This window comes from Sinohyriopsis cumingii, chromosome 3 (assembly GCF_028554795.1).
Source record: "Sinohyriopsis cumingii isolate HCF-2022 chromosome 3, ASM2855479v2, whole genome shotgun sequence".
NCBI lineage: Eukaryota > Metazoa > Mollusca > Bivalvia > Unionida > Unionidae > Sinohyriopsis > Sinohyriopsis cumingii.
In genome coordinates, this window is record NC_142963.1 from 75,106,755 (window position 1) to 75,134,266 (window position 27,512).

Here is a 27,512-nt window from a genome sequence, read left to right on the forward strand (position 1 = left end):
TTAATTATCTTTTCTTAGTATTTCATAATAATATAATTAATTATAACCAAAAGATTGACATAAAAAAATCTTTCTCGTTTGCTATCACGTTCAAACCACGTGATTTCTGAAAGTCTTCCGGGATAGAAAATTCGTGTAGACTGACCATAGTCCACGAATTTTGTCCGAGTTTGTGTAGATTTTAAGCTTATGAAAATTTTAATTAATTTTGTGTAAACTCATTGTTACGGCGAGAAGGTAATATTTATTTTCTACACTGCGAAAAATACCCTTCTTAAAGGGATACAACCATCTATTACGTTACAGAGATCAAGTTCCAAAAATACTCTGGTCTTATTCCTAGTTATACATGTAAGACCTCGACGCTAATATTTATGTTGTGGGCGATAGCACTAAAACAAAAACAACCTGTGCTATGTCTTACCTTGTAGGACTATTCTTATTCCTTGTTAAATGAAGACCACCTTAAACCTCTTGAATCAACACGGGATGCCTGGGTAGTTGGATCCATGCATGACTAAGTGTTTAGTTTGGTCTATGGAGGGTATTACCGTTATAATTGTATTGATATATATTATTGCATATTCTGTTTTGCATTTTCTATGTGTGTGGGATGTTCGTTCTATATTGCATTTTTTCATCTACCAATATTTATTTCTAAATTTGATATGGGTATTGGAACGCTGCAATTTCATATCTTCAGTTTCCAAGTACATATTTTCAATACATTTTTTTATGGAACACCCCATTGTTGTGAAATAGTTAGGACCAAAACATTCTTCATTGAAACAGTGTATTGCTTATGTAAACTATTTTGTAAAGTGCAATATTTGTCACTTGAAACTTTGTACACAAATCAGTATTAAATTTTAATTTAAAAAATGCCTTGCTAAATGTAAAATGTCTATAAATTTAGTATGATTGCTGTATTACTAAGAGGAAGGATTATTTTATAGCTGTGAATAAAGAATGATAACTATAGGAACAATACTAGGTGTTCATCTATTTTCATTTACCAATTATGCAGCTTTGTGTGATTGAAATATTTTTAAAAAGCTTTTTAAAAACATTAAATCTACCACATGATGCTGTCTTGTGCATTTATTAATGTTATCACTCCCACAGGAATGCTTTATTTGAAATGGTTGAGTCAGAGTATGTATGGGTACTAGTTCTCCTAACGTATTATAGTTGGGTAACAAATATTTTCATTTTGTGGCCTTTCAGTATATATGTAAATGAAATCAGGAACATATCAGGGATAGTCTTTGCTGAAATAAATGATGAGTATCACAACAGCATTCAGCTCCTTGTTTAGTCAGAAATGTATGATTTTACATTTTTGCTGGCCTTGCAAAACAGCCAGTTAACTTCATATACCCATTCCTAGCCCTGAAAGGCATGTTTCTTGAGCTATAATTGAGAAACTTTTGAGATCCCTATCCAATAACCATATATATACTCGCTTGGCATGATAAGACAAAATCAAATATGCAACAAAAATTAGTCCCTGTTTTGTTTTTGATACTGAAATCAGTAATCTTGTGACAAGATTGTAAAATCTTCCTCAGTTTTTGTTACACTGTTTTAAATTTTTTTTATATGTTTCATTGTAAAATGGTCAAGATGTCCTTAAGTATTGTTTAAATGAGTTTTAACTGTCTCCATTGACACCTCTCTAGTTTGTCAGTTGTAGCTGGACTCATTTAAATCCACTTGCATGCCTGGGGATGTGGAATTGGCCTGATGCAACCGACTGCATGTCGTTTGAGGCAACATAATAAGACAAGGCCATGATGGCACAGTGGTTAGCACATTGTACATGAAACTGAAATGGTGCAGGTTTGAATCAGCCATGGTCAGCTACTATGGTGTTTCTTTGGGCAAGGAACTTTATTCCAATTGCCTAGTTGTGTTTTTGTGCTGTTAAACACTAAAATCAGTCATTTTGATATCCTATGTTTAATATATTTTAGGCACAGCATTAGAAGATCATGGCTACAGAGAAACATGACTTTGGAACTACCTCCATCACTTGTCATTCATTTAGTGCTGACAGAAATCGTAAGTGTGGTATTTTTATTGAGCCCATGTTTTTGGGAATGTGAGACATAGCACTTTTCCCATTGTTGCAGCCTATACTTTGTTTGGTTGTTTTTTTCTCAAGAATTTGGTTCAAGTTTATTTATTTTTTGCTTTCTTAAATCCCCGTATAGATTCTTGTTGTTCTTAGCACAAATCATGTGACATGCTTCTTTCACAACTTTGACCCCAGGGTCATGGTCACAGTCATAATGCATCTTGCTTTCACATTTTAAATAAAATTGTTATTGTGCTTATAGTCAAACTTATTTATAACAGCCATCATTGGGAGAGGGAAAATGTGGCCTTTGTACTTGGGTGATCTCTGAAGGAAGGTACACCTCTAAAGCTTGGTTCAAGACAAATGTATATAGTATGAACCAAATAGTATTATCACTATTATTATTTCACTTGTATTATTAACAGTATTAGTATGCTACCAGGATACATGAGTTTTGTTTAGCTATTTAACAACAATCAAGAAAACTACAACTGTGTACATGCGCTCATTTATCTATTTCTCCCTCTCTTTCTGTCTTATTCTAAAACTGCATTCATTTATCTCTCTCACACAAAAAACGGTTATCTTATCAGTAGAAATAGCTCCTAAATAAATTACTAATTGACAGGGATATGTATTGGATTCCACTCTTATCATTAAAGCTCAGTGTCTCAAATTTGCTTACATACAATTGTCGCATCCAGTGAACAGCTTCATACATATATAATGTTCTCCAATTATGACCATCTCTTACTTTTCAGCATTAAAGCTAATTGGTCATGCCTGGCTGAATGCATGTAGAAATACTATATATACTCAGTTATAAAGTCAAATCCAACTGCAAACTGCACAGACCCAGATTTGCTGTTGCATAACATGCCATCATATCTGGGTCTGCTTAGTTTGTTAGGAACATCAGTAGAACAAACAATATAAACCCTGATCAGCTGACACTTGATGCGATGGAGGTTAGGATCTATGTTATTTGCAGTTAAATCCTTTTTATGGTTGATTATCTATGGTACAGATTTAGTTATGTAAGGTCTTGCATATCAACACTCTAGATGTTTTATATCGCAAGGTATTGCAAATTATTTTCATAAGTTACTTGCCAAAATTTGCAAGCATGAGATCCAGTTTTATTCCCAGTATTGCTAAAAACAAGTGACGCCTGAGTAGTTAAATATTGAAAAAGATTCTACATGAATGACTATAAAATTCTTTTCTGATCATTACAATATAGCTTTCAAATATATAAGCTGTATTTTATCATTTTTCATAACATTTGCAATAAATCTATTTGTTTTTAATTTTGTCAGAACATTTATTTAGAATTAAGATTACAACATAATGTTTTAAATCATCATCTAGTTCATTATGTCATCAGCCTGATATAACCTTTGTGCTTGGGATGGCTCATTTCAGAGTGAAAACCTTTATTTGCTAAATTGAATTTTTTGTTACTACAGATTCGGAATTTACAAGTTTTTAAAGTGTTATGCAATTTACATGTATATTGTTTCAGTATATGGTTACGATTTTCAACCATAACAGATTAAACATTGTTGTACAACAAAAATCTTTCATTTCTTTTTTAATGTTCCCTAGAGTTAGCTTTGTCCCAGAATGATAATGAAGTGAAGATCTTCAAGAAGCAGGGAATGAAATTTCAGGAGACTGGTACACTGACTGAACATGGGCAAAGAGTAACAGGAATAGACTGGGCACCCAAAAGTAATCGCATTGTCACCTGTGGTGCAGTGAGTGTACTTGCCTTAACCCCATAATGTTCACATCATGATTTCTTGTTCACAGAACAGTAACTAGGATGACATATTGCCGCCGAGTAGAATATTTAGAATTACCTACACACTTTATCATGTTTCTTGAAGTTTTATTAGCTTTATATATGCATGTTTTTTCGTCACTAATAATTTATGCACAAACTGAACTTGGCCTTAAAATAAAAATTAAATGTGGAATTAAAATAGATCTGAGGACATAATTTAAGTTGAAGTTGTAAAATATCTTTTTACAATTAATTGGAAGAAAGTCATTATATGTATAATTTAGTCTTTCATCCAGCTTTCTTTTGCTTACATAAAGTATAGAGTAACATATTAATTTTAAAGCTGTTAGAGAGGTGGCTTATGGTGGGGTGGCATCTTTTTTCCAGAGTTTTGTTACAAAATGATAATTCTCTTTGTGTGTTTAGAGAGGTTACATTGGGTGCAGTGGCATTTTTTCCCAAGTTTTGTTACAAAAGGACATTTATCTTTGTCTATTTAGATGGATTGCTTATGGTGAGGTGGTATGTTTGTCCAGAGTTGTTAGAAAAGGACATTTACCTTTGTCCATAGAGGTGGCTTATGGTGGGGTTGCATCTTGTTCCAGAATTTCATTATAAAAGGACATTTATATTTGTCTATTTAGATGGAAGTCTTATGGTGGGGTTGCATCTCTTTCCAATTGTTACAAAAGGACATCTGTCTTTGTTTATAAAGGTGGCTTATGGTGGAGTTGCATCTTTTTCCAGACTTTCATTACAAAAGGATATTTATATTTGTCTGTTTAGAGTGGTGGTTTATATTGAGGTGGTATCTTTAAGTTTTGTTACAAAAGGACACATTTCTTTGTTCAGAGAGGTGGCTTATGGTGGGGTGGTATCTTTTTTGGTAGAAAAGGATATTTCTCTTTGTTTAGAGAGGTTACATTGGGTGGAGTGGCATCTTCTTCCAGAATTTTGTTACAAAAAGTAATTTATCTTTATCTATTTACTAGAAAGGTGGCTTATGGTGGAGTGGCATCTTTTTCCAGTCTTGTTACAAAAGGTCATTATCTTTGTCTATTTAGAGAGATGGTCTATGGTGGGTGGCATTCCAGAGTCTTGTTACAAAAGGTCGTTTGTCTTTGTCTATTTAGAGAGGTGGCCTATGGTGGGTGACATTCCAGAGTCTTGTTACAAATGACATTTATCTTTGTCTATTTAGAGAGGTGGCATTCCAGAGTCTTGTTACAAAATGACATGCTGTAGAAGACATTTATCTTTGTCTTGTAAAAGGAGACAAAAATGCAGACCATTATTTCATCAAATATGAAAAGCATCAGAAAATGTGTCATAAAACGAAAAAAATAACAGTATTAAGAATATACTGTGGTGATATGGATAAGAGACAGGGAGGGGCATTGGTGGTAGTTAGGAGCTTTATGGGGGGGAGGAAGGGGGTTTACTCCTGTGTTCTGTTTATATTAAGCTTATGAATTTGTACACGTTTGGTTATGTAAATAAATTTAAAGGCATGGTGATTATCATTTTCAGCTGTATTTGTGACACAGTGGAAGTAGTCTAAATGTATTTTGATTAAGTATCGAAGAAACCGATTTTGATCAAAGAATTGATTTCTTATTACAGGACAGGAATGCATATGTGTGGACAGTTCAAGGTGGAAAATGGGAGCCATTGCTGGTCATCCTGAGGATCAATAGGGCTGCCACCAGTGTCAAGTGGTCACCACAAGGTTAGAGAAGCAAATATATCATTATGGAATAACAATAGCATTCCCTAGTATCATTTTGGTTTTTAGAGACATGTATATTTTGATGTTAACTGCTTGAAGAAAGTGTATGAGGACATACCACCCAAGAGTCTTTCATTTTATAAATAAATGCAGTTTAAACAAAATTTTAGTCATGCTTTAACAATTTAACTTTATGCTTTTTATATAGATTTTACAGAAATGTAACATTTTTGTATGTTTTATATTTAATCTTCTTCTGCATCATGTTTGTATTTGTTTAGAAGGGTTTATCTTCCTGGAGTTTTTGTGTGATTCATTTTTAAATGTGTGAACAGAAAGACTCCATTTTTGGCAGTTTTTACAACAAAGATTTAACCTTGTAAAGATGACATACATGCCAAAGTGAAATTTATGGTATATAACCTAGTGGAGAAATGTTAAGGGACATACTGCTTTGTTGTACATTCTAGCTTTGGATGTTATGTGGTAATTAAGGGAAGAAAATCTGTTTGACAGTGAAGACATGTCGACCTCCCTTTAAAAATGTATGGCTGAAATTTTATTCAAGACATATTTTATGTTCACAGTGATGACTACATGTGGATCCCCCTTTAAAAATGCATTAGCTAAATGTTATTCAAGGCATATTCTTTGTTTAGTACTAAAGGAGTTTTGCTTTCTTCTGGCAGAAAACAAGTTTGCTGTTGGAAGTGGAGCCAGGATAATATCCATTTGCTACTTTGAAGTACAGAACAACTGGTGGGTCAGTAAGCATATCAAGAAGCCGATCAGATCCACCGTAACTTGGTAAGGAGCAGAAGAATCAATGTTATTTTTGTATGTTAATTTTAAACATGGGCTTAGAAGTCTTTACATTTTTGCATTGATTTCTTTGTGGAAAGGGAGACACATCACTTTTTCATGTTTCATGAATAATTTGCTTAGGTTTTGTTTGAAGTTTTCTTTCATTTGCATATATTTCTTAAACCGCTTGATAGATTCTCATCATGCATGGCATGGACTATCATGAAGCTAAGACAAATCATTCTATGATGTGTTCATTCACCCATTTTACCTTTTATAGGTTCTTATGTTTGGCATAGTTGGCCCCTGTGATCTTAAGAATATGCTCAGTCAGAGAAAAAATTCATTTTATGTTTTGGTTTCAGTTTTCATTTACTTATTTGTTCAAACCAGTTGATGGATTTTCTTCATTCCTTGGATGAATCATTGCGAAGCTTATTCAGTGACTTGCAGTATTACCCATTTAACCTTGAGGTCGAGGTCACAAGCATATAATTTTTTTTAAGGTTTTGGTTAAAGTTTTAATTTATTTGAATTGCCTTGCCCCCAAAATGGATTTTTATCAAACCCAAATCAGTGATAAGTGAGATGTAGCAGTCACCTTTCCTGATTATAGAATTAGTGTAAGTGCCATAATCAATGTCAACAGTTAAATATTTTGGTTTAAGTATTTTATTTTCACATATTTTCTAAACCTCTTGATACATTCTCATTCTGCTTGGCATAAATTATTATGTAGCTAAGAAAATTATTTCAATGACATGCTCACTGACTCCTGTTACCTTAGAAAAGTTGTGTTAAGGTTTTGGCTAAAGTTATTTCATTTGCTTATATTTTGTAAACCCCTTGATGGATTTTATTCATACATTGAATAGATCATTATGAAGTTAAGACAAATCATTCTGCAACATACTTGCACAACCTTTTGACCTTAAGGTCAAGGATACATGTTTTATAGCGATGTTGTGATCGCATGTATGATATACATCACCTGGCCATGTCTTCATACTAGATATGAAACATTATGAAGCCATGCAATTCATTCTGCACAATGAGGTTTTGCTCCTTTGATATTTGTGTCAAGGTTACAAAGAAATAAAATCAGCATTGCGATTTAGTTCAAGTTTCTTCATTTTCATTTGCATATATTTCATAAACTGATAGATTTTGTTCATACATTAGACAGTTCATTATGAAGCTAAGACAAGTCATTCTGCAACATGCCTGCTCAACTTTTCAACCTTTCTTTAAGGTCCCTTTTCACAGCAATGTAATCGTGGGGTCTGCATACAGGCCTTGTCCATATTTTTATTTTGGCCCTATGTATGTCAAAATATACTTACTTTTCTGTTTAATGAATTGATGATCATATAGTAATTATGTTTTTGTGTTGCAGTTTGGACTGGCATCCCAATAACGTGCTCATTGCAGCTGGATCTACGGATTTCAAGGCAAGGTGTGTAATAAATGTTTACTCCAGGATGTGAAAATATAACATGCTTACTTATTGATCAGATGTCAAAACTTGTAAAGTTAAACAGTACAGTTGTACACAATATAGACACCAGTGTGCTATCATTATGCATATTGTGATGTACAATTGTACACAACACAGATACAAGTGTACTATCATTATACACATATGGTTTAAAATTGTACACAACATAGACATCAGTGTGTTGTGATTGTGCATGTTATGGTATACAATTATACACAGACACCAGTGTGCTATGCATATTTTGATGTACACAGCAGACACCAGTGTGCTATGCATATTTTGATGTACACAACACAGACACCAGTGTGCAATGCATATTTTGATGTACACAGCACAGACACCAGTGTGCTATGCATATTTTGATGTACACAACACAGACACCAGTGTGCTATGCATATTTTGATGTACACAGCACAGACACCAGTGTGCTATGCATATTTTGATGTACACAACACAGACACCAGTGTGCTATGCATATTTTGATGTACACAACACAGACACCAGTGTGCTATCGTTATGCATATTTTGATGTACACAACACAGACACCAGTGTGCTATCGTTATGAATATTTTGATTTGCAACTATCAATATCTGCATATTTTTAGTATATATGAGAATAGGATTGACAGTCTTGTATTTAGAGATTTTATTTAAAATAAAACTTTTTCTTGTACTTTTCTTTCATTTTATCAAATATATTTACGTTAAGTTTATTTTAAAATGCTGTGTCATGAGACTGTATGAAGGTGTGTTATATGAAGAAGAGCAAATTATGCATAATTATCTTATTTTCTTACATAGCATCAATATTAATATATCATTTTATCCAGAAAATCATATCTGACAATATGAAGAAAAAAAAGAAAAAACAAATTGTGCAAATATTTTATTTATTTTTAGGTTCCACTGCTTTTTGACATTTTTTGCACAGGGTTTAAAATTAAACACAAGTTGATTCTCCTGGTTTTCTCCAATGATAATTCATGTTGCTTAAAAAAATTGTATTTTCCTATGAAAGGTTTAAAGCATCTACAATTTTCTTTATTTTGACTTTTAAATAATGGGGTTGATTTGGGTTTAAAGGACAACAGGTAGACCTTATTTCTGATGAGCACATCTTTGATGATTGATAGCTCTGCATGCCTCTTTTCACTTTCTGAGTTTAACTGGAATGTTAAAAAATGAGCCAAGTATTCTTAATATTCTGATATTTTATAATTGTGCTTTCAGAATATAGTAATGCCTACACCAGTGTTGTCCAACCCATGGGTCACGTGCAGTTTTCTGCTGCGGCCCTCAGCTTAAAAAAAAACATTTATCAGTGGCCCATGGTATCAAAAAGGTTGGACAGCACTGGCCTACCCTATGAAAATTTGTTTCTATGCTTCATGGACTGCAAAGTTTATGTACTTTGTGGTATTTCAGGTACTTTCCATCATCATCAGCTGTCTGTTTCTGATAATAATAAAATAATAACTGTCATTCCAGGAAGTAGGTAAAGTTGATATAAGTGCATATTAACTTTCTCTACACTGTGAGAGTTGAAGAGAAAACAGTGCCATCAGCACTTTCAGCAGTGCTTCTGAATCCAAGTGCAGAACTATAGGAAGATCTGTTGAATGCATCTTCTCAGACACTGATAAAAGGAGTTCCATCAAATTTGTTTGGAAACATCTTTATATTCAACTTTACAGTGTGCACTGACTGTTCTGGTGACCTAAATGGTTAGATCATCTGCCTTGGATGTGGGAGGCCACAGGTTAAAACGCCAGTTGAGTCATGCCAAAGACTTGCAGAAAAATTGTACAAGCAGCTGCCTCACTTGACGCTCAGCATTAAGAGGCTGGTGTTAAGATTAATTGGCCTATGTCAGGATAATGTGACTGGGTGGGACATGATGCTACATGCCTGCAGCATGATGCCCCAGTGCTAGTCATTACTATAAAATGCCACACTGCAGACATCATAGCGATATCACTTGAGAATTGTTGAAGCTACGTTACAAATCTAAATCACACACACTCACAATTTGCACAAATGATGCAGGTCTGTTGCACATGGCTGTTATTACAAATTTGAAAAACCTTTAAATCACCTTTTGAAAGACTTGTTAACAGAATTTGGTAAAATTTGACAGAAGGCATCCTGGTTTGGAGGCCTTTAAATATTTAAAAAAAATGATGCTACTCTGCCATACAGATGAAGATAGTTGAGAAACCTTGACAAGTTTTATTTTTTTAATAACCTATTGGCAGAACTAGAAGAAGAAAAATTTGTGACCCAAGTTAACGAGAGATTTCTTCTGGACCAGCTCTTGCATTTTGGCTTTTGTGTAGATGTAGGACAGATGAATGATTTCGTGCCTAGTTGGGTCTCTTGTTTTTCTATGGATTCTGCTGCCTGTACAGTTGAATTCAGTTCATGTTGGTAAAATCATTTCAGGATTTTAAGTAGAGTAATATAGTCAGATTTTCATAAATTCTAACGTGAAAGTTTATTTTTTGAATTTTTTAGAATATTTTCTACCTACATAAAAGACATTGAGGAGAAACCATCTTCCACAATTTGGGGGAGTAAAATGACCTTCCAGTCATTGATGGCTGAATTCTCTAATGGAGCAGGTAAAGAATTTAAGTTTGCATTTTTAAATCTATAGATCATCAGTTTGTGCAGTATCATCTGACAAATTTGTACTTTATAATCACTTTTTTTTGCAGGAAGTTTTGTAAAGTCAGATTTTGTTGTGGTCATTGACCAGTTAGGTAGTGGTATGGTGTTATTTGACTATATACAAGGGCTATATCTTGGCAAGTTCGTACTCAATCACCTCTATGGTGTGGTGATCCTTCATTTAGATTCAGATGGGTCATTAATGAGGGGGGTCTGTTTGTACTAGGATTAGGGGCAGTCGGTTTGTTTCTTATCCTTGGTCATACTCATTTACCTTGTGATATTGTGGTAGCAATCGGATCATGTACACATCTTGAGCTAAATTATCTATGTTAGAAGCTGTACAGTCATCTCCCAGAGACATTTGATTTTTACTTAGCACAATAGTCTGAGGCTGTATTTCTATTTCATATTGCTTCTTAAAGTAATTTGAACAAAGAATGTTATTTTTTTCGTATTATCATTATACAGGCAAACCATTGTTCAAGACTACATGTTGTAAGAAATCACAAAATTTCATAGCTTATATCTGTAGATACTCCAAGAGACTTGTATTTTGGTATCAGCTATCTTTAGAGACTGTTCTGTCTTGGTTCTGCAGCTTAGGCAAGATATAGGCATGATACACTGACCTGCCAACCCTCACAATTTTGGCGTGAATTTCGCGACTCTCGATAGCAATTCACAGATTCACACCACATGCACAAAAAAAAATCACGAATTCCCCTATTCTCAATCAGCTTAAATCAGGAATAAAATAAATTATAGCTCATTAAGTGCTACTCAAGATGGCAACAGTGGTCCCTGATACCCATCACAGTCCTGTATTGCTAGTCGTAGTGATAGTAGAACTATATACAATAGTGTGTCCTGTGGCAAGCATTATAAAGTATATAGTATATGTTTAGAACACAAATTTTAAAAATACTCATGAGGAAAACCATGGCCCAACCTTTTATTTTGCACGTATATATACTTATAGCAACTGTACTTTTTTTTAAATAAACACTAAATGAAGCAGCTTTTTCGAGTGTATGAATTTCTGAGATTTTGAAAGATTAGCATGTATCGACCTGTTAAGAGAAGCAAAGATGCAGGATCCAGAACATACCCTCAGGTGTTTCCTGAGGTGGACAGACAATATCCACATCATCTGTTGAAGACTGTTCCTACAGTTGAAGGGAAGAATGATGACATTACCCACAAGTGCTGGCCACTTGGCTCAAGGGAGATATTTAATCATTGTAGTCTGAACTGTCACAAGACTAATGATGGTGTCCTCTCAAAAAATCTAGTGACCATCATCAGCATGGACTTGCATATAATGGCTCATTTTGGGACATAGCGAAGTCAGCTGACTGGCATGCCCAGTCTGCCTTCTCTAGCTTCCATTTGCTTGACATGGCCTTGATTAGAAGAGAACTGAATCTTGTTGGGTTAGTAGTAGCTGCACAGACAGTGACCACTGCTCATTCATGAAAGCACAACCTTTGATCCAGACATGAATTTGACACTTTTACTGGATTTGCCTGGAAAACTTTCAATGGTGAGACAGTAAAATCCCTCTCATGTGCATAAAAATATTTTCCCTCAAACATTTGGAGGAGTTCAACCTTTAGTAGAGCAATCATGCTCCAATTTGGTGACACAAGTAGAGGTAAGATGATAATTTTTTCCTCCTTTTAACTCATCTCTTAACATAATATGATCAGGTAGTGTATTTGCAAGAGAAAGCACTATTTTTCTTGTAAATTGTGTTTCTTCAATTATACTTATCTGATCATATTACAAATAACCCCTTTCACCCTTCCCATAATGCAAACATCTTCAAAGGTTTGGCTTAAGTTTAATGGTAACCACTTAGTGTGGAAGAAAGGGAAGATAGCCTGTAAAGTTGCCTCCCTTTGTCTATCTATATAATATATTGCTAAAAAGACATTATTTCTCTGCATCTTTCAAGGGGGCCTGAATTTGAACCTAGCAGAAAAAGTTATCCCGAACGTAATTTGATCAAATAGGTAGTATCGTTATTACTTTTTTTAAAAATTGCTTTGTCGTGTTTTGTTATGGGTCACTGTTAAACTTTGTACATACAATGGTCACTAACTAATTTTGCACATACTGACAAATCTCTGTGCTCTTACGATATTTTTAAGAGTTATTCCTCTAAAGTGACTTAGAGCTGGATACATATTTATAAATGCAACTACTCTTGCAATATTTTTCCATGTTGTGAAAAGGTATATATTATGGTCATCATCAGAAGTTATGCAGAAGAGTTTTGTGCTTTGTTTTACTGTAGATTCAGCTCCATTATGAAGTAAGGGTGGGATCCTGGATGGGTGGAGCTATATTTGGGTGAGGAAGTTGCTCACCATTTCTCTAGTTTATAATTAAATCTTGTTGCTACAAAAAAAAGAGCCTATTCGTAATGATTACACCTGAACTTGCAAAACCTGGTGGTCCCATTTTTGTATTTTTATGTCTTATGACATTGATTTAACAAAGCAGTTATGACATTTTTCAACCATTTTTCTTCATAAAAACAGGTTCAGAAAACGGTCTTCATGGTTCTTTGAAACAGAACATTTATCTTTTTGATTTCAGGCTAATATGGTTTTTGCATGCCACATTTTTATAGTTGCATTTTGTCCAATTGTAGGTGGCTGGGTGCATGCTGTGTCGTTCTCGCCTAGTGGGGACAAGCTGGCCTGGGTTGGACATGATTCCAGTATCTCCATTGCTGATGCTGCCAATGGCAACAGGTAACAGTATTTCTCATAATATGCACAAACAGAAAACATGTAAAGCCTTATATTGTGTTGATAAGAGCTCATCCACATCCGTTATTGATCAGAATTGAAGGCTTTCAAATATTGTGTGGTCTCTATTAAATAAATTTAGTCCAGTTTTTCAAAGTCATTTCATGCGATGCTTCTAAATGATGGGAAATAGAAAGTAGCTTTATTGGCAGGAGTACCAGATAATCTCTTTTACTTTTTATCAGTTTTTAACTCATGGACATAAGGTGAAATGGCCCTTTCACTGTTGAGCATTGTTCATCAATCATCGTCGTCTTGTAAAAAAATTGTATACAGATTTCCTTATGAAAGCCTGCTTGACCAATTTGCACATGACTTTACATGGAGCATTATGGTATTGGTGTCATTCAGATTTTTTAAAGTAAATACTCATAAGCCATCAGATTTGACTACCATTCCTAAAAAAAAATTACTGAGCAGAATTTGACCAAATTTTACCAAAAGTGTTCTAGTTTGGAAACTTCCAAATTTTAAACATTTTACCAAGTAACCATCAAAGATGGCTGCCATTGCTAAAAGTAGTAACAATTTTTTCTCGAAAGGAAATCAGCAGAATTTGAATAAATTTGGTAAATAGCATATCTGCAATTGTTTTTAAATGATGCTAATACTTCCTCAAGTTTGGTAGAAAAACCTTGAAAGCAACTGATCAGAATTGCTCCAACAATTAGCATCCTGTCATAGTGGGCTTTCAGATTTGTACAGATGAAGCTGATCCACTGTCAAATATGACTGCTTTTACTAAAATATCACACATTTAAAAGACTAAAACCATTCAACAGAATTTGATCAAACTTCAAGATAGCATCCTGACATAATGTTTGTTCAGGTTTTTTCAAATGATACCAAATACTGACCAATATGGTCACTATTACCATACATAGAAAAAACATTAAATAATTTTTTCCTGCTTAGCAGAATTTGACCAAATTAGACAGTAAAAGTATTCTGACATGAAGGGCTCTTAATTTTATCCATATGATACCAAACAACCATCAAATATGGCTGCAGTTATTAAATTTAGGAAAACCCTAGTAACTTACATACAAAACTCCCGAATAGAAACTTGCAACCTCCTACATGTCATATGAGGCAATTAATCAAGGCAACATTTTTGCAGTGGCATGCTTTCCATAATAGTGCTCCAAATGAGAAGGTCTAATGATAATGGGGTAATCTTGCACACACGTTTAGATGACCTTGTTACCAATTTTAATGCTGTATTTCTGATCCAGTTTTAATCAGACTTGGAATATATCATCAAGTTCTTGGACAAGTTTAGTAGTGAGTGAGATCCATGCATAGTTATGAGGTTATTTTGCATGTGATTGACCTTATTACAACTCTAGAGATTCTTTCTGATCTGATCTTGATTATTTTACTCCTTTATGCATTAAACTCTGCTTTGTATGCCTAAACTTACTTGGAACCATTCAACACAGGGTTAACATGTTATCGGGAAAAAGTTAGGAGAAATGATATAAAAAATTCCCAACCAGGAAAAGTCCTGAAATTTCACAAATATTGATGAAAGTCTGGAAAAACCCGGAGATTTTCTGCCACAAATTGATGCCTGAAACAATTATGTAATTGAGTCATAACTAGACTGATCGTGAGTTAAATTTATCAAGTTCTAACCAGAATATTCGAAGGGTGTAGTATGGGTCATTTGGGTGCTTGCAATAAACATATGCTGAGTCAGTCCAAATGCTCAGTGGATTAAATTCATCTAGTAGACTTTTATTTTCAAAGTCAGCTCGATATCCATATAATTCCTTACACTGAATGTATAAAAACCAGTCTAGCATCACAAGAGGCAAACATAATGGTGGCAAAGTGTAGCCACTTACCGGATGGCCTAGCAAACTTTAAACATTGTTAGATCGAGTGATACTTGCATGAAATGGATATGAAAAGTACTTATTTTTTTCAGAAATTGTGAGTATTAAAATCATTATTTCTATTATCTGCTGAAACACAAGATACTACTATGGTGTTGATGAAATGTGACCTGGTACTCATGATTTGCATTGCTAGTCACATGAGTACACAAATCTAACCCACATTTTCAAACGTTGTAGAGAAAGAAAAAAATATTAAATGAAAGTCGTATACTGGTTGTAATAAAAATACAAAAACGAAAAAAACACAAAATTTTCCATATTTATTTATTCTGAGAACAACTTCTGGAGTTTTGTTATAACACTTGTCTACCATGTTGACATGTGCTCTCTGCTTGATAAATCAGACTGGCCAGATTGTAGGTTTCTACAAAAAGTATCTGACTTTCATTTAGTATTATTAAATTTCTCTACAACAACATTAAAATGGAGTTTGTTGTTGACATCACGTGACTAATGGACTTCCGATGTCGTCATTTGAAATTTGTGAAGTGACTAGTAATGCAAATGGCAAGTACCGGGTCAGGTTTCATCAATGCTGTAGTTTCATCTAGTCTGTCAGCAGATTAAAGACATAACAATTATAATACTTGCCATTTCTGAGAAAATAAATCATTTTCCTATTGATTTCATGCAGATATAAGCTGATATAACATAAGTTTAAATTTTCTAGGCCCACTGGTATGTGACTACCATGTGTCGTAACTGCACAGTGATGGCAATTGCAATGACCCCACACCACAATCTAAATGTCCAAAAAAATGGAGTGAGAATATTCAGAGGAAACCTGATTTAGAAAACAGACTGCTATTCATTTTAAACTAAATTTGTAGTCCAAATTGTTGAATCTCATCTGAAATGAGAAATTGTCGTTCCTTGCGTTAAATATTAAAAAACAATTTGAGCCCCTGTATCAATACAAGTTTGGGGATTGGTTTAACAAATTACAAGAAGACAAGTTGATTTACAGAAAATTCAGTCCTTGTATATACAACAGATTATAATTTTGAAGGTCTTTTGTCAAAATTTAAATCAGCTCTTTTGAAAATGTTTTTTAAATGATGGATTTTTAACCAGATCGTCTTAAGGAGAATAGGTTGTTTGAAAAATCTTCTTTGGGATTTTATTGGCACAGATAAATTCAGGGATTAAACTGTCTTTGTTACAAGACAAGATTCTAATTATTTGCGTTTATTGTTTTTTATACTGTAATAGAAAATGTTTACTTTCTATAAGATGCAAATATATATTGCTATAGAATTCTTTAGAATTAAAGGTTTGAAAGGAAACAAAACTAATTTGTGTTCTTTATGTTGTCCTCACTTTGCAACATAATGCAGGTCAGCAAAATAAAGTTAGAATTTTTATTTTGTTCATTGAAGTGACTTTACATGCCAATTTATAGGAATATAATCAAATTGTTTTGTGTGATACATTTTGTGGTTTTGTACATGATCGTCTTTTCTGTCTTAGATGTTTTGGAGAGTCTTGAAAGAGAACCAGCTTTAGATTTTGAAAATGCATGTTTTATAATCCAAAATGTTCTTTAATTCCATTCAGTAATGGTCATATGTGAACCTTGAAAAAATTAATTTCATCCTGGAAAAACCCTGGAAATTTATCTTTAGAAAAGCGTGGGAACCATACATCATATGCATGCATCCCTCCATCCCACCACACATGCATGCACATACACATGGGGCCCCAGATGGCAGAGTGATCAGTGATCACTGACATCTCACCTCTGTCCACATGGGTTTGAGTCTCAGGCTTAGCCATCATGGGCATATGAGAAATCTTGTCAGTAGCTTCCCTTGGGACAGTGATTCTTCCAAGGGTTTTCCTGGGTAATTCCTAGGTCAAATATGCTATCTGCCATATATATATATATATATATATATATATATATATATATATATATATATATATATATATATATATAGCCTATCCTATTGCTGAAAAATGGCATTAAACCCCATGACAACAGCAACAACTTAACATACATAACATGATGTACAAATGCTAAGCATAATTTGATCAGATTTAACAGGAATCATTCCAGTTTGAAGGCCATTCAGACATGTAGAAATTATGCCAATCTGTCATCACATATGACCACCATTATTGAAATACAGAAACATTTACCCAGCTTTATCTTTCCCAAAAACTGCCATGCAGAATTTTATCAACTTTGTCAGAGAGCATCTGTCATATAAGCTTTTCAGTAATGGACAAATGATGAGAGAAACAAGAGCTGGAAAAAGCATTAAATAATTGTTTTCAGAGCATATGCAGACAACAGCATTGGAAGGTATTTATTTAGAAAGCATCCGTTATATTTTTTGGCCAACTGCTCCTGCATTTGACTGCTAGGCAGATGCCCACAGGCGAGCGATCCCAGCCCCACTTGGAGTTTTCTTTTAATAACTTTGTATGATTTGGTCTCATGAATTACCGTAGAGTTGTAAAATAACAACATACTAAATATACGTCATTTACTTTCACTTGGAGTTTTCTTTTAATAACTTTGTATGATTTGGTCTCATGAATTACCGTGGAGTTGTAAAATAACAACATACTAAATATACGTCATTTACTTTCAGGCTGTCTGTTGTAAAGGGAAACTTCCTGCCATTTGTTGATATTACTTTTGTGACAGAGAACAGTCTGGTTGCAGTTGTAAGTTATTGCAGTCCCATTACTTTATGTTTATTATGCATATAGCCTGTTACAAACACACCTTGCTGTTGTTTTTTTGTTGTTGATATGAATATATAAAGTGGTATATCAGATAACATTTTGTTCATCTATTGTTTGTAAACTTTGTTGATTTGTACTTGGGTTTATTAAGAACCCTGTTGATTTTGAGGTCCAAAGGTCAGAAGTCAAGGCCACTGTGAATGATGATAAAATATTTTTTTGTGCAATGATATTAGTTCTGCATCTCAGACATGGACCAAACTTAGTGGATGGCATGCCCTTTGGGTAAGGAAGAAGCCTATTTGGGGGTTAAAAGCTCATAGGTCAAGGTTTTTGTAACTGAACAAAGAGTGGTCTCTGCACAGAAATTTCAGTTATCCACATAGAGGACTGTTAAGCGTGCATTTTTTACTAAAAGACTTATGTAGTTGGTCCCAAATGAAATTGGTGCTGATCTTATGTCAAATATGGTCACTATGGTAACTATCTTGAAACTCTTGTTATAGCTCCAGAATATCAGAGATGGTTTTAAAACTTACTTGGCAGTTCAAAAGAAGAAACAATCATGGATTTCCTGGAAATTCTTTTCAGATAGTAGAAAATCAGTGCCCAGTAGGGATTTTTTTCTCTTTAATCACATATGCAACAAGTGGCATGAAAGGTAAGACATGTCTTCATTTTGTCCTGCATATGTCTATTATTTGTCTTATATTTTTCAGTAAATTTTTAACAGCTGATTTTCATTCACAAATTTACTTTTTTCACTCCCACCAAAGAAGTGCATGGTGCATGCATATAGTGTTAACCATGTCTTGTCTCATCATTCTTTGCATATTTTATTTTCACTTAGTCACTTTTAAATGACTTTATGGACTGAGACCAAATTTGGGTGTGGGGCTTCACTTGAAGGATATCTAAGTAAAGATTTTCATCATTGTCCATCAAGATTTAATGAAGGTATGGCATGTTGTTCGATTTTGCCCAGAAGTTGCATCTTACTGGCAGGGACATTTGTCTCATATGGACAGACATTAATTCTGAACATATGTTGCACACAATATCATCTCTGAACAGGGATGATATTTGCTATTTACTGTACTTGGGTAGTAGGTCTCAGAAAAACAAAGTTCAAGATCATTAAAATAAAAAATATCAAATGACAGTAAGATAGGAGGTAAACACTTGTTAAGATCATAGGGTTTAAAAAGACTGGTGATGTGGCATGCTACTTATTCTTGTGTTATTAAAATTATTTTGTAATTTTTAATAATTATAACTTCATATTTTTATCATATGACTGTAATACTTGGCAAGGAACATCAGATTTTAAATCAGGGTTACAAATTAGAACTTAATATGGTTTCACTTGATTATAGTTAGAAATATTTTCCTAAGGTAATCACAAAATGCTTTTTCTCTTAATTGTTTTATGGACATCACAGAGTGGTTTTTTATGAGATGAAGTGAAGAAATATTTGAACATTTATGATTAAAGTGTATTGGTATTTTTCTTTTAATTATTACAGAATGGGCTTTAAATATGTTTCAGCCTGGATCATGTTTATAACTCAGATCACATGACCATTACTGGCTAAGAATTACATGAACCTGCCAAGCCATCAGTATCTTGAATACTTTGATTTTCTCTAGGGTTATGATTGCTGCCCAAAGCTCTTTAGTTTGAAGGCTGGAGAACTCGGCTTTGTCCATGACCTTGACATTCCAGATGAGAAGGAGCAAATGACCAAAAGGTTGGATAATAAAGAAAGAAATGAAGAATTTATTTACAACTAGAATATCACCATAATAGCTGAATTTTGTTACTGATCTCTTATCTTACTCTGGGATGTATGTTACATCTATAATGAAAACAAATTTTTGTAATGTAAAAGTTATGAATAATTAAATGCATGTTTGTCACATTAAGTCAAAATCATGCTGAATATGTGTATTATAAATTATAGTTTACTATGCTTTTGGCATTTCAGTACCTTGCCATTGCATCAAAGAATGTATGGCATTCAGTATGGCTGTTCTGTCTGCATTTGTGCATCATATACCGTCAATGCATATGTTGGATACTGCTTGGGAATTAGTTTTGGCCTGAATACTTAAACCATTTTTATACTATACCAAAGTCACAGGACTTAAGTGTGTGCGTGTGCAAGCCAAAAATGATGTTAGTGTTAGTTGATATACTTGAGTCATCCAGTCATTTACATGGAATAATCATTCTTTGTTGGGCCTTTAAGTTTGTGGTTGTAGAAACTAAACCATAAAAACTGATACACTAAGAAAGTAGCAGATGCACAGTATTTATTGTACATCATCTGTCTGATTTCAGTGCAATGATGCGCTTCAAGGATTTAGACCGAAAAGCAACAACCGATGACACTAATGTGGACCTGAAGACTCAGCACCAGAACACCATCACGTAATATTTGTTTGTATTTAGAATGCATACACCTGGTCTAACTTATTTGTGTGTGTGTTTTGAAATCACCATATAGAAGCAAAGATTGTGGACGTTTGTCAGCCATCTTGATGTAGTTCATAAACTACAAGTTAAGATATGATGGTTCACTGTGTTAGTCATCTGTCGTCTGTGTTAGTCATCTGTTATCTGTGTTAGTCATCTGTCAAACTTATGTTGAGTTATGTTGAGTTCTACTTTTGTTGTCTTTCTGTCATAAAAAGGTCAGTAAATTGGCTGAACAATTACATAAGGTGAAACATGATCACAATCGCTAACAAATCCGTTGACTGTTTATGGCAGATGTCATCCTCAGTTGTGCATGAATTAGGAGTAATCAGAAATGACCAGCAGCTACTGAGAGAGAGTCTGATAAATCCACCTTTTTCTTAGCTATCTGCATTCATTGCATCTTGACTTAATTACTAAGTGATTGCATATGATGAAGATTTATGTCCTTGTGTGATAAAAAATTTCAGCCCCCCATGATTTCCCATGAATAATGGTGAACATTTTATTAATGGGAAAGGGTCAGGTATAACAGTCTATATGTAGATTTTATTTTGGGTACACCTTTTCACTTTCTATATTAAATGTATTAATAACATGATGTAAGATGTGACAACAGAATATGTTGTAAATCTTATATATAGTATGATGCATTATTGTGGTTACTGCATTAAGAAAATGACTGATTGATACAATTACAGCATTTTGAAGTAAAATGACCTTTGAATGCATTCTGATGCCTTGGCATTACAACTTTGCCTTATGTGACATCATTAAATTTTTGTTAGTGTATGTACATGAGGTAATATCAGAATGTATTTATATCGGAATGCTATAAAACGGTTCACTGGGATACTCATCCTATTTTTAGTTGACTTAGAACTTTTACTTTTCTTGCATCAATTTATTTCTTCTTCATCCTACACTGTGCTTGTTAGAGAAACTGCTTAAAATACCACTTGTCCAATGGGACAAGCATCTTCATTGACTTGCCCATCCTCAGTTGACACTAGTAAATATGAGTGGACAAGTGGCAATTTCAGACCAAGTTATTGTTACAAGCCCATTTTTTCAATTAATTTAATTAATCTTTTGTTAGTACTGGAGAATTTCAGTGCCTTTTTATTCTACCAGCATTACAGGGGAGGAACATTTCCAAATTTTAATGCAGGGAATATTATGGTATCAAAATTGGAAGATTTTTTTATGTTCCTATTAACAAATTGGACTTCATAAATAAATTTCATTTGCCTGACACTCATTTATAGTTTACCAGGCTACAGTACATGTAAGATGAGCTAATACTGGTGTAATTCCACATTATTAACAAATAGTAAAAACCATATGTTCTTGTTTTCTTTGGTATAATAATTGTTTTAAGAGACCATGTCCATAATTAGAATAAGTCCATTATGTGATATAATTAAGTGCACAAATATTCATTATGGATTCGAGCACAAAAATTATGGCCTGTTCAGAAAGTTACAAGGGTTGTCCCAGTAGGTGGCGAGACCAACAACACATCATATGCAGTGCAATCAGAATAACCCTTGCAGTCCATTATAGATATGATTAATTATCTTAATTTTTCTGATTATACAAAAATGCCCTACCAAGCCTTGTTTTTCCAAGCCATTATTTTGTGTTATTTAGGTAAATTGTGTTTATTACTGAGAAAAACTCATAAATGGAATGCTATTGTTAGCAAATCTTGTGCATACTCTAGTTGGGCTGGAGAATTCACACACCATAATTAATTTAGACTTAGATATGCATATCACTTTTCCAGCAGCAGTGGTGTGGCTTTTGCCATTGTTTCAAAACTTTTTTGTTGAAAAGTTATGTATGGTGGTCCCTAAGTATAAAGTCCTTCAGTTTACTTTTGCCTCTCTTATTAAACAAGTGTGGTCATTAGTGGTGCACAGTAATAATGAACTGTTATATTTCATGGTAAAAACCTATGATATAAAAATCACTTTATATGTGTGTTGATATATATATATATATATATATATATATATATGTATATGTATATGTATATATATATATATATATAAAATTTGTTCTTTTTCATACATTAATATTACAATTTTCCCACCTAGATCTGCTGGTGCATTATGTGATGGCAGACCTGGGTCTGTACAGTTTGTAGTTGGAATCCACTTGTAAACAAGTTTCACTGTTACCTTCTATTGCATGTTTGATTCTGATCTTGGGATTACTATAATGAATTTAATTTTAAAAAATTGATTGAGAGATTTAAATTCACATTTAAAATTCTTGCAAAATAATAAAACCATAAATCACACATGAAATTAATGGTTTACAGTTGTTTTTTTATCATTTGTTCCAGTCAAGTGTCCATTTATTCTGGTGACAAGTCCAACTGCAGCAAGTTCTCCACCACAAGTGTGGATGGGAACCTAATCATCTGGGACCTCAAGGTACAAGATTATTTGAAACCCGCTTGGTTTTACTCTTTGCAAATTAAATAAACTAGGTGAGGTTGTGACTAAAATGTATTTTTATTTACTATGCAGCCAGTACAGGGTACATCAACTATGCTGTGCAGAAAACAATTTTTAGCTTGCCATTCTACATGGAGAGACATTATATTATCCCATTATTGACTTCCATGTCCATACATATAAAAGCATTATGCATATGTACAGTCTCCCAACATATAAAGTCTTCTTCCAATTACCAAGGCAACAGTTTGGAATAGTTTTCATGGCACCTACCCCCTGGGGAGATTTCTAAGGAGACTGACTTGGTGCACACATTAATTTGTGCATTCTTGGTTAAGATTTTGCATTTAGCTCCTGGACACATACAGCTATGCCTGGAATCATGAAACTTGGTGAGAGAGTGCATTTTGATGAATCTTACAATCTTACACCCTCATTGCAAAAGTAGATCAGTGTGACTGACATTTCATGTTTCATTGACTTCAATTTTTTTTCAATTTTGTGTTTTGCAAGTTTTATTTCTGAAGCATTGTTCACTCTAGAATCATTAAACTGATTGTTTACATGCATTTTTGCTAGAACCACACCCATACAATAAATGCAGGTTATTGTGACCTAAATTTAACATTTTACTTTGCTTAGTTGCAGTTTTGCATTTAGCTCATGACCACACATCATCCTGTGTATATACTATCACACATATAATCTTGAAATGTTTTGAGGGGATGCATCTTGATGAGTACAATGCCACATTTGAAAAGTAGGTTACTGTGGTCCAGATTTTATTCTGTCTTTGAAGTCCATTTCTCATTCCCTGCTCATGCTAGAATCATGAATCTTGACAATACAGTGTCTTTAGTACCACACCATTGCAATAAAAAAGGTTCACATTTCACTTGTTCAGTTTTAATTTGTTGCATTTAGCTTAGGACCACACGTGTTTTTGCATGCTGTGTATTTACTAACCAACCTAGAATCATGAAGTTGGGCAAGGGGATGCATCCTGATGAATACAGCATGTTATATGCATACCATCTGACCTAGAATCATGAAACTTGGTGAGTGGATGCATCTTGATGAATACAGCATATTATATGCATACCATCTGACCTAGAATCATGAAACTTGGTGAGTGGATGCATCCTGATAAGTACCACATTCTTAGTGCTCAACATGTCTTTGTGATCTACATTTCATGCTTCTATGGCTGTTTTGATTTCATGTTTTAAGCTCTGTCTTGGGTACTGTGTATATAGGAGTCAAGAGACTGCTCCGGTGGCCTAGTGGTTAGTGTCCGCCTCGGATGCGGGAGGTCGTGGGTTCGATCCCTGGCTGAGTCATACCAAAGCCTTACAAAAATGGTACTCAGCATTAAGAGGTTAGTGTTAGGACTGGTCGTCCTGGTGTCTGGATAATGTGACTGGGTGGGACATCATGCTACATGTCTGCGGCATGATGCCCCAGTGCTAGACATCACTGTAACCTGCCACATTGCAGATATCGTAGCAGTGTGACTGAAAAATTGTTAAAGCTACATTAAAAATCCAAATCACATCACATAGGAGTCAAGAAATATGAGAATTATATGCATCAGTTAGTACTAGACACTTGAAAGAAGGTCGTTATAACCTATATGTTATGATTTACCAGCACAGGATTTTTTGGCCCATGAGCACAGAGATATTTTGCATGCTTTAACCATACTAACCTACCCTAAAGTCTTTTGCTGACTAGTATGGACCTGCCAACACTTAACCATAAGGCTGCTAAACAACTCTTGAATTATGGACTTGTGGAACAGTAGCAAAAAATATTGGTTTTGTTTGGTTTTGGGTTAGGCACATCAGAAAACCATACAAACTTTTCAGGCAAACATCAGATTTAGTCTGAATACCATACTAACTTTTCAGGCAAACATCAGATTTAGTCTGAATACCATACAAACTTTTCAGGCAAACATCAGATTTAGTCTGAATACCATACAAACTTTTCAGGCAAACATCAGATTTAGTCTGAATACCATACTAATTTTTCAGGCAAACATCAGATTTAGTCTGAATACCATACTAACTTTTCAGGCAAACATCAGATTTAGTCTGAATACCATACAAACTTTTCTGGCAAACATCAGATGCTATAATCTACCCACATTCATGTAAACCACCTTCATGATCAATCTTTGACTTTTGCCATTCAGTTCATTATTTTGAAAATGCTTCACTCCATTTGCTTTTCCATCCTTCCGTCATCCTCACTTTCATTTCAGGGGCAAAACTCCATAAATGTTTAAGATAACTTTGTAAAAGTACAAGATGGGGGGGGGGGTTGGGTTGGGCAGGGCTTTTTATTCCTCTCCCATCGATGAAATTATGCACATATTAGAGTAGTGGTACAGAGATGCCTTTGCTGTCAGGAATGTTTCAGTTTCATCTATTTTGTATGGTTTTGTTGATTGATCTATCCATCCATATCATAGGTTCATTTCTGGAGCAAACTTTAGAGTGTTGGTGACTTTATGAAACATTATGACCATTTGTAGCAATCATCCAAGATAAATAGCCATAGAGAAACACCCCAAGCTGTGCTGAATGCCAACATCACCTGTTCAGTTACTGGATAATTTTCAAAGAGATATAGAACTGAAGGTGACACTTTAGGATATATTTGTTTCCTTGGTGTAAATATCATTCTAATTGAGTTCTGTTTTTTTTTCTTCTAGGGCTTGGAGCGTAGCATGGCAGGGTTGAAGATAGTGTAAAGAATCTACCCAACGTCTTTCACTCCTCATTCACAAGGAGATTCATATATCTGTATATTTCAATATATGCATGTTCCTATAATGTCTAATATTATATTCATATAAAATACTTCAAATTAAACTATTGCAGTATTTTATTAATGCAATATTTTTCATTCATGATGTATTTTTTTGTTCAAATAAATAAAACAGGTATGGTAATCATCCTTAAACTTTATCATCTTCATCAAGAAATATAAAACATATGAAGAATTAGATTAGTCATATGGTTAATACTTTCTATGCTCAGCTGTGACTCAATAGACCTTGACCTGCTGTCAGATGATGTGCCAGTGGATCAGAGTCTTGTTTGTCCTACTGATTACTCCTAACAAACTGCATAGATCCAGATCTGCTAGTTAGATTTAGAAGCAAGTGCATTGGCAAATCTTGCTGTTAAAATAAAGAACACCTGTGTCACTGTATCAGTCTTGTAAAATTGTTGAGTGTTTGCTGGCTTATTTTGACTGTTATGTGTAACATGATCATTTGAATGCATCCCCATAAACTGTTACCAATGCATCTGTTACACTCTAAACATCAAGTAGGGCATACTTAGCTATGTATTACTTTATAATGAGCTTTAAAATAAGAAAAATACTGACACTAGGTTGGTTATTGAATTTCCCTTTTAGTCCCCAATTTTGTTAGAAAATTTCATACATTTTCTGTTTACCAGGAAAGGGTTACATTATGGACTTTCCATTCAGACCTAGCACCTGATCAACTTTGTTAAATTCCACTGTGTCTGAAATAGTTCTGTTCAGACTAATTAAAGTTGGATTTCTTGCTACATTGTGCATTCTGCATAATCCTTGGTTATGAAATTTAATCATCAGCTGATACAAATCTAAAGCTATGTCACACAAGTAAACATCAGCAACATCAAGGTCCAAAGTACCAAGGTTTACATTAGTCTGTAAAGCATGACTTGATTGTATGAAGGTTGGAATGGTAGAAATTGGCTACCATTGAGAATTTTTTTAATTATTTCGTCTTTATATGTGAAGAATACCTACATAAGCTCAAGTAAAACACTCGCATGCCAACTTAAATCATTCATTAGAATTGGAATGGGAAGTGGCTAAGATTCTAGTACAGAAACCTAACAAATCCTGAGCAGGAAAATTCCCTAATTTGCATGGCCATATGAAGAATGGCTTGAAGAATATGAAATATCTTAAAGGAATTGAATATTAATAACCATATATTTACTTGTGTCATGTAGAGTAGAAAAATGAAATAGTATGCTGACGTTTTGTTATCAGAGATTTTAAAGCTTTGTTGTACAACATCTAGTTTTTAAGTGTTGGATCTTGAAAACATTGCCAGACTTTGTATGTATTAATATTAAATAAAAAATAAATATTGCTGGTCAATTTTATGACTTTTTTCTTCACACCCATCTTCTAGTAAGCAGTACTGCTTATGAATAGATAGGGAGTTGTATGTAAGGCACATCCAGAAAGAAAGAGGTGCAGTCTGGATCAAGATATTTTTAGTTTACCTACGTTTACACAGGACACTCTGGTATGGATATCTAATAGTGCCTCTTCTCTAATCTGGCCTCTGCTGACTGGCCATGTATTTTGTGTCAAATCATGTCAATGAAACCTCTTTATACTGGCCATATATTTAATAAAATGCTTTTAGGGGATTTTGAAAAGTTGCTTAAAGGCCGATTGGCATCAATACTGGAAGGCCTTCATGCCAAACTCCGACAGGCTTGGGGATGTAGAATAGATGGCACTTGACTATAATCACCTAA

General features: G+C 34.1%; 1 protein-coding gene across 1 annotated transcript; it reads left to right on the plus strand.

Annotated features, from left to right (window-relative positions):
• Positions 1–89: 89 nt before the first annotated feature.
• Positions 90–27,115, plus strand: LOC149803130 (actin-related protein 2/3 complex subunit 1A-like). The gene is made up of 13 exons (XM_089952749.1): positions 90–237; positions 1,977–2,064; positions 3,692–3,843; positions 5,496–5,601; positions 6,291–6,408; positions 7,802–7,861; positions 10,419–10,525; positions 13,237–13,339; positions 17,901–17,976; positions 19,648–19,748; positions 20,342–20,431; positions 22,833–22,923; positions 25,667–27,115. Exons 2-13 carry the CDS (start codon positions 1,995–1,997, stop codon positions 25,703–25,705), a joined length of 1,113 nt encoding a protein of 370 aa, XP_089808875.1. The 5' UTR covers positions 90–237; positions 1,977–1,994; the 3' UTR covers positions 25,706–27,115.
• Positions 27,116–27,512: the final 397 nt, after the last annotated feature.